The sequence below is a fragment of the Cydia pomonella genome, chromosome 4, assembly GCF_033807575.1.
Source record: "Cydia pomonella isolate Wapato2018A chromosome 4, ilCydPomo1, whole genome shotgun sequence".
Classification (NCBI taxonomy): domain Eukaryota; kingdom Metazoa; phylum Arthropoda; class Insecta; order Lepidoptera; family Tortricidae; genus Cydia; species Cydia pomonella.
The window spans coordinates 7,919,722-7,929,359 of NC_084706.1; the positions used below are offsets into that span (position 1 = coordinate 7,919,722).

The following is a 9,638-nucleotide window of genomic DNA, read 5'->3' on the forward strand; positions in this document are numbered from 1 at the left end:
ATAGTTGCCACTCATATATATTCAAGCACTCGCGTAATATCTCGCAGGATAAGAAGTCAAATCAGACTTAGTTGAAAATATTAGAATTTATTCTTCGGCTACAACGATGACTGAAAGTGTCAGTGTGGGTGAATCGAAACTGGATTTTGAAACTGTTTTGAATAATGCCGTAGGAGAATTTGGCAAATACCAGTTGATTAGTATCTTATTGTTAGCAATACCAGCAGCGTGTTCGGGGTTTATGGCTGGAGATTACATTTTTACTGCAGCAAGGCTGCCACATCGATGCGCCGTGCCACTATGTGACGGACTAGAACCAGAGTACCTACCGGACTGGATATCAAATGCAATACCAGAAACTGCCACAGGCATTGATGAATGTAACCGATATATAAACATAACAGACAATAGTAATACTACTCTGGGCGATGTGTGTCCCGCAATAATGTTCGACAGAAATAGAACCGAGTCTTGTGACAGCTTCGTATTCGAGAGAACAAACACCGTTGTGTATGATTTTAATTTACAATGTCAAGAATGGCGAAGAGCTCTGGCTGGGACGTTCAATAGTATTGGAGGAATGGTAGCTCTAATTATTGCCGGCTACATATCAGACAACTTAGGCCGACGAATGTCTATTGTGTTTTTTGGATTTAACGAAGCTCTGACTGGTCTGGTAAGAGCATTCTCAGTAAACTATGCTATGTACGTTGCTTTTCAATTTTTGCAGACGGCTATCGGCGGCGGGATATATAGCGCCAGTTACATTCTAGCGACAGAACTAGTTGGGCCAAAGTACCGTGTTCTTACAAGCGCTACGATGTCATCTGCATTTGCTGCGGGTCAAATGATAGTGGGCCTTGTAGCTTCAGTAGTAACGGAATGGCGACATTTGACTTTGGTGCTCTTTTGCCCCGTATTTCTTACAGTTTTTTTACTACTGGATTGTTCATGAAAGTCATCGTTGGTTGCTGAGCAAAAATAAGCAGGAACAAGCTAGAGCCACACTCAATCACGTAGCTGGTGTCAATGGACGTACTATTTTAATAGCCGAAATGGAATTCCTGTTGACAGCGATACCAAGAAAAATGGAAGCAAACAAAATTGACACCAAAACACCTTTATTAATACGAGTCGTTAAAAGTCATGTTATGTTACGAAGGTGTTGTATTACTCCAGTTTGGTGGATCACTACTACTTTTATTTACTATGGTTTGTCAATAAACTCAGTTAGTCTTTCGGGAAATATGTATTTGAATTATGTTGCAACCGCAGCCGTAGAAATTCCAGGGTACTGGACGGCAGTTTTAGTATTGGATAGAGTAGGAAGAAAAGTGACTTTATTTACGGGATACATGTTGTGCGCCATTTGTTGCATTTCGTTTGCTTTTATCCCTAACAATATGTATGGTTTGTCACTAGCTTTATACCTTACTGGTAAGTTTAGCATAGCTGCCGTCTTTACTTCATTGTATCTGTATACTTCTGAATTGTATCCTACGAGGCATCGACATTCGTTCCTGGGGTATTCTTCAATGATGGGTCGCATAGGGTCCATTATATCTCCACTGACACCGCCTCTGATGGTGTATTGGTCGGGAATACCGTCGATGCTGTTCGGCGCGATGGCGGTCATCTCGGCGGTGTTACTCCTCTCGCAGCCGGAGACGTTAGGAACCAAACTACCGGACACCATAGAAGACGCGGAACTTCTTGGATCTGCATAGAATATTAATATACTAAGGTTGCATATTAACCTTATTAGCGCCGTAACTAAATTAAAGTAGGCGAGGTTTGATGTGGGACGCTATGTGTGTCGGCACCTTCGCCGCAATCTGCCCTTGCAAATATAGTCTAGTTTCCGTGTTATTTTTTTCGTAGCAGGCAAAAGGCAAATGGCCTTTGATTAAAACTTGTAAATAATTAATAAAATAACTACAATTTTGCATTATCCCCCTCTTAAGTAACCCAATACCAACACAAACTCACGGCCGATTTAAACGCTAATAAATCCGAGAAATACAAGGTAAATACACGTAAAACATGTCATTAGAAAATACAACTTAAACCCTGGCGGTGTCGTGTGGCATCGGTAAAATTTCTCATCCGACACTAAAGATCATCTATAAGTATGTAGGTAGGTATCTTAGGATATACCAGAGTACCTACTTTTGAAAATTATTTTAAGGAAAATGTAATTCAAAAATAAGAAAACTATTAAAATAAAAAAATATAGATTGTTTGTGTAATATTACTTGCGAGCGGTTTATAGATCGTGTCTTTCACGATGACGCGTGACTTGACTCGTATTGTGATATTATTTAAGGTTAGATTTGACAAATATGCGCGTCATCGGAGATGACACAAAACTATGGGAACTAATGTTTTGAAATTGTGATTTTAATTGCAGACCCATAAGTAAAAAAAAAAGACAGAACCGTTTAATGGCGATTATAAGACCAATATTTGCAATTATTTTCTATCTAGACCATTTCGTTCAATCACGTATCAAGTACAGCCACGATCTTTGAAATATAATGAATATTAAAGTAACATCTATTTCAAGGACATTGCGTGTAACCAACCCCTTAACCAAGGGACGAAAGGCACCCATTTCTGTCAAGGTGACGAGACTGAAATGGTGGCTTTCACCCGAGTTAAACACTCTATTTTTCTTTTCGAATACGAGAAAGTAAAATATATGTGCATTTAAAAACACGACTAAGTATAAATTTCAGTAGAATTTCTTGACTTCAATTACTAATACTACTTACTTGGTACTTCCAATTATCAATTTAAGAAAAATATCGTTATTTATGGAATGTTAGTTAGTTATCAGAATGGAAATTGTACAACAAATTAACTCCGCATACAAAACCATTTATGGCGGATATGATATTGAACTCTATTGACAGCTATTAAAGTTCAAATTTTAACAAATATTACTTATTACATGCAGTAAGGGGTTAAAACCAAAATTTTAATTGCTTATAATCAATAAAATACCGACCAAATGCGAGCCGGACTCGCGCACCGAGGCTTCCGTACAAACCTGTAGATATATATTATTATATGATGTTACTAAAAATTTACGGTTTTCCTAATTTTTTTTATCTGTGCTATAAGACGTTACTTTGTACCAAATTTTAAGATTCTGTGTTCACTGGAAGTACCCTGTAGGTTTTGATTCCCTTGCGAGTGTCGAAAATTTGCGGAAATTTGCGGCATAAGCGGCTGTATCTTTTGATTGCGTTGGCTTAGAAGTTTGATTTTTTCAAAGCTCCAAGGGATAGTAGACTTGAGTATTTTATATAAATTCCAGCTTGATACCTACACGCGTTCCTGAGAAAAAGGGTCTTGACAGACAGACAGACGGACGGACGGACAACAAAGTGATCCTATAAGGGTTCCGTTTGTTCCTTTCGAGGTACGGAACCCTAAAAAAGAAAGAAAAAAAATGTACTTATAAAGTACCATTCTCTAGAGCAGAAACGTATCACTTACTGCACAGTTTTTAGAACAACGACAACCCACTTTCAGAAATTGAGAAATGAAAAATCCCTTATTGGTAATAAAATTATGCTAATTTGAGGGGTTTTTAGAAAATTTTAGAAAAGGCTATGAAACATAGGGATTAGTGTCAAATCGATATCACTTCGTTATTAGCGAGTGTAATGTGTGTAATCAATGAAATTAAAGGAACTATATCCATAGATAACAGCTTATGCGGGATTTAATAAAATATACTTTGATCTTTTTATCGTTTGAAGAAGGTAGGTAAATATCAATAAAAATATTATTTCATATCATGAGTTATTAAAACACGAACTACGTTTACGACCTCTTACATGCGTTAAATTATATGAAACAAAACAACGTATAAAGTATTATTTTAAAGTTTTATTTTATTTAGTTAATAGTTAATTTTATAGACTACATGCCAGGAACAGATTTCCCGGGCGAAAATTCGTATAGTGGTTAACGACTATGTATGATGAACCCTCGTGGACGTCAGCTGCCGCTCTGTTGGTGGGTTGAGAAATGGCAGCCACCGAAACACGTAAAAAATAATGGTCATCACCTCCCGTTTGATACTTTGCCCGCTGGTCGCATGAATATGTAAAAAATAAGCGCTGTACCTGTTTATGATAGCAATAACAAATCATGAAACTTTACATGTATAGTAGATACTCGTACTCCTATAATGGAACAGAAACCGGTAATGGGAGATAAAACCACAAATTTTGTAAAATAAGTAAATAAAACTAGTTTATAAGCACTGGCAACATTTTACCATAAACAAGAGTCATAGAGCTTCTTAAGTTTGATGTTTCATTAAATATGCTTTTTTCTTAAGAAATTGGCGCCAAGTCAAAAGTTGTCGTGGAACTGAAAAAATAATCAGTAAGAACTCTTACCAACTCCGCTAAGAGAGGTGAGCACGTATTTTAAATTATAATAATATATTTACTTCGGGTAAATTAGAATGAGTTTGGTAATTTTATTTACTATGAGATTAGGTAGGTACACAATACATTATGTTGTTACTCCAGAGATGTAAAAAAAATAGATATTTTGCAATCCTATAATGGGATAGGAGTTGTAAAATTGCATACCTCCTATGATGGGACAATCTTATACACTGATGCTTACCATGCCGTAATTTCATGTTTTAAGAATAAATAAGTAAAATGTAGTTAACAAACATGTCGACTATTTTAAAATTTCACGTTTGTGTCAGTATGGTATGATAGTCAGCAGCATTACTGCAGCAGTATTGCAACGCGATATTACTGCTTGCCGCATTTCTGAGGCAGCAATGCAGTCGGCAGTAATGTCGCGCTGCAATACTGCTGCAGTAATGCTGGTGCAGTCTGAATACGAACGGTACCTTAAGGTCTTGTTTAGACGGCGGGAAAACCCGCATGAGATTTTAGCTACATTGCGGACTATTGAGGATATTATATACCTAGTACATTTAATTCTGCCGACCGATCAAATACCCCAATGTAATGAATCTCGTATGCGACTTCTCTCATAGTCTAAATTAGCCCTAATATATTGAATTGTGGAATTAAATACATTTATTTTAAATTAATATAGTTGTCCGTATTCTCATTCTAATATTTCAGATCGCTTGGCCATGTACTCATGTCCCATTATAGGGGACCTATCACTGGTTTCTTTCCATTACCGAGGTTTCATCACTGAAGCTTTGTGGTCCAGCCATGTGGTTTGGAGATAAAAATACATAGTTTTAATTTGTTGATTATGTGGAAACGAATTGCAGTATCTTTTGTACAATACGCCTGAAACATAAAAGACGGATATGCCATTCAACTTTTAACACGTCAAGGAGTAGAATTTTTACATGTATCAGGAAAATGTCACAAATGCTACAAATTTGCTCTTAAATATCCCATGACTGGTGTCGTTATCATAAGTGGTAACACTAAAATAATATGGATGTATTTGTGTCCGTTATAAATGCTTTCATTCATTCATGAGATACAGCCTGGTGACAATGGACAAACAGACCGACAGACGGACGGACAGAGAAGTCTTAGTAATAAAGGTCCCGGTTTTATCCTTTGGGTACGGAACCCTAATAAACTGTCACTTTACTGCTATTTATGACTACGAGTACCACGCAAAAACATTTAAGTTAAGGCATAAGGTACTAACCCGGGTAAGGGTAGATAATTTTCGGCAAGTTGGAAAAATATATATAACTTAATTCCCACTAACTTTCACCTCCGAATGTTAAAGCAAATAAAAAAAGAAAACAAGCTTTTATTATTACTTGTCCTTTGGTTCTTAATAAAATAGTTTACGAGTAATCTATACTCAAAGTTGAATTACTTGTTTTCAAGACCCCAATCCGAAATACCTTCTAAGACTAAGATCGAACTAATAGCCAGGGACTAATTTCGTTTCGGTATCAACGGTACGGTATCGATACCAATTCGTTTTAAATACCGGTATAAAATAACGCTACCTTTATTTTCATATATACCAGTAAGGCTAAGATGGTCGTCTTTTTCTCATTTGTCACCATGCCTGTCACGTTTTAATAAGTATGTAAGTGCGTTAATGACGGGTATAGTGACAAGTGATAAAAGTGCGACCGTGCTACAGTCGCACTAGGGTTAAGATGGTCGCCTCTTTATCATTCGTCCCCATGCCTGTCACGTTCTAACAACTATGTAAGCGCGAAAGTGACGGGCATAGTGACAAGTGATAAAAATGGAACCATGCTGCCACCGCAGGATTCAACCGGTATTATTTCGGTACCAATAAAATCAATCGTTGCCAAGGCGACGCCGAACGAAATTCACTCATAGGTGACGTGAAAAAGCAAAAACGATACCTTTGTGATAAAGGTACCCAAAAAAACTAACGGTACTATTTTATTCCGCTACTCAAGAAGGGACACAAATATTAGGCAACATTACGGAATTATATTTAAGACTGATACAACTACACATCAGATATTCCGGATCACGATCGGTGACAATACAAACACTTAACTTATTGTAAGAGATCAGCTGCTGTTGTTTTCATAATCCGTCGTCAACACCTGACACTCAAATGGATATAACTAATACCACTACTTACTATCACTATGGCCGCTGAAGGCAAAATGGCCGAGCGCCTCATTGCGCCGGAAATTAAAAGTATTCTCCTGTCCACTTATAAAAATGTAATTAATGTTGCCAACTCGTGTTGTTTGTTGTTGGTATCGCGATATCTACCTACACAATACTACTCGATCGTGACACCCTGCTAGTAGAATAGCTAATTCCAGCTCAAAGCAAGGAGAATAAATTAAATTTTTTATTGTATCTTTACCTGTCTTATGTACAAAAAGTGTTTACACACATGCATACATACATAAATTGCATACGAAAACGCCCGGTCTTTTGCCATAAAAAATTAACGCTTATTTTTATGGAAAAGAACTAGGGTAAAGGCACCTATTACCGTGGTAGTTAAGGAACTTTTCAAAAGAGATCCAAAAATTAAGGGTATCAATGCTGTCTAACAGCCAGGAATATTTTTTTTTCATCAGAGCATTTAATGAACTTTCCGTTTCACACGTTTTTGGATTCATTTTGGGTTATTATATGTATTAAAATATTTTTTGAAGCCAAAATGACCAAATCTTCTATTACCGTGGCAAGGGACAGGCTGTGATTCTATTATCGCGAATTGAGCTTTCATTACCGAGGGTACAATTGGCATGATTTTTCTGCACTCGTTAACAGAAACGAAACTCAAAATTCGAAACCTAATACCGAGGGTTAAAACAATAATAACGACGTGGGTTCTGTATATTATTTTTGTGTCATTAAGTTTAATAATGACACAAAAATAAAAAATAAAACTATAGGAGTATGTTTAAAAATAAGAGATATATTCGAAGAGATTATAATTACACTTTGGCACAATCAAATACTATTAAATAGTTAACTTACCAAGTACCCACGAGTACCTGTATAACAAGTTATAAGTTGAATGTTTTACATGTAAAACAACAAAAATTATTGTTAGTAAAGTTTTACTAAGGACGTATATGACAAATAGGCCTGCCTGGTATTAAATAAAGTAATTTTTAAATGCTATAAAGATTGATAAGAGTGTGTCTTACTGACATAATTAGCTGCACAAAAAAAAACAAGTAACATTTTCTCATAAGGCACAGCGTAAATTATAGTCGAAATTTTATAAGCTGGACGTTTACCACCTGAGTGAAAGTTTACCACAGTGAAATGGTAAACGTCCACCTAATAAAATTTCGACTATATATAAAAACATGAAATTTTTTAATTCTAATATTTTTGATAAGGTAATAAAGTTAAATAAAGTCTCTCACATATTATGTGTTATAATTTACCCGTTTATAACTAACAAATCACAGTACTTTTCTTATTGCTGATTCTTATAGCTAAAAAAAATCATGTCTGAGATTTTGGACTACTGTATAAATAAAATTATATAAAAAAAAAATCTAATCGGAACTGTCCGGCAGTTGGGTACCCTTCCCTGTCTGTCAGAGTAATGACTGAATCAGAAAACAGAAGAATTTAAATCTGATAATGATAACTGAAGTCTAAATTTTATCAACGAAATCTGTACTTGCGGTACCCTAAATGCGATATTTCAATACAATACCAAATAGTCACTCGGTAATAGATAACTCTTTAAGAGCCTATTACCGACCCATTCGATATTTCTCTGGGTCGGTAATAGATTTCTATACATTCTATTACCGAGGGTAATATGATCATACCATCGGTAATAGGCTTAATTTGGAGTTTAATTAAACCTAATTCCGACCCATAAAAAGATTAAAACACAGATGTTTTTTTCAAATCAAATCAAACACGTATATTACAAGCTTCTTGTAAAGACAAAATCACATAACTGGCAAGTAAATTTTAGGTTTGAACTCAAAATAAAAAAAAGTTGACAGATTAAGGGTTCCCATAGAAACAAGGAAATCGGTGCTGAAGTTTTTGTTAAAAATTAAGGGTTAGTTGAATACTTTCCATACCACGGAAATAGCTCTTTAATAGCGTGAATAGATCAAGAATGGAATAAATAAAAGAAATTATAAAATTGATAATTTGTACCAAAACTAAAGAGTAAATAACAAAACTACCACTTTTTCTATTACCGTGGCATACCACGGAATTACTTACCACAGAAGTAATTGGCGCCTATCACCGCTGTATTTTATTTTCAATTTTAAACGTATTTTCCGTTAAAAAACTAAGTTAAAAGTAATTCAAAATCGTGTAGAAACCAATACACAACCTCTTAAAAGGCATTGCACTAGTTTATTTGCCATAACTATTACGTAAAACACTAAGTAAGATTGGAGTGCACTTACCTGTGGTGTCACGCGTCTGTATGGAACAACCGGTTCTTGCGCCGCCGTCGCACAAACTGACGAATCGCGAGTTTTTGGTTACACTCACACAAATGCACACTAATGGGCACGATAGACCAATGAATGAGCTTGTTTTGTGTATGCTTTATTTCTTAGAGAATAGATCTGTTTGCTTGCAAAATGCGTATTTGTAAACACCGCGGTGTTAGACGTCGATTTTGATACCCGCGTTAATAGCCGCCGTTACCCTACTTGTTTTGGTAGCAATTGCGATCATACAATCTAACCTGCCATCCGATCTTGCACGCTAGACCTAATTACACAACACGTACTTAATTAATAATTACAAATATAAATAATTGTACTGTGATTGCCGTTAGACAAGTCCAATTTTAGTATGAAAATTATACTATAGACAGTTTTTATATCCATCACGTCAAAATAGTAAATAGCACTCACTGCCTACAACAAGGACGAGCCACACGGCGGTGTCTGGAGGTTAATGCTCTTGATTTATTTACTACTCCGTGCTAAGATAACGTAAATAGGTACTTTTGTGACTTTACCACCGAGTAGATACAGACATCGAAATGCCTTTTAGGTATTTAGTTATACATTCGGCTACTATAGCAACTGTATATTGTAGGTAGATTTTCTTTTTATTATCTAATCAAATCGTATGGTGTTTAAAATAGATACTATTCGGTATAAACTTCTTGCAATAAATGATTATAAATTATGA

General features: G+C 35.7%; 1 protein-coding gene across 1 annotated transcript; it reads left to right on the top strand.

The window, feature by feature from the left end:
* The first annotated feature begins 62 nt into the window (after positions 1-62).
* On the top strand, positions 63-5,094 carry LOC133516983 (organic cation transporter protein-like). Its single transcript, XM_061850082.1, is given in 2 exon segments — positions 63-931; positions 933-5,094. Coding segments are annotated over 2 exon segments (1,620 nt in total). The 5' UTR covers positions 63-106; the 3' UTR covers positions 1,728-5,094.
* The last annotated feature ends 4,544 nt before the right edge of the window (positions 5,095-9,638 follow it).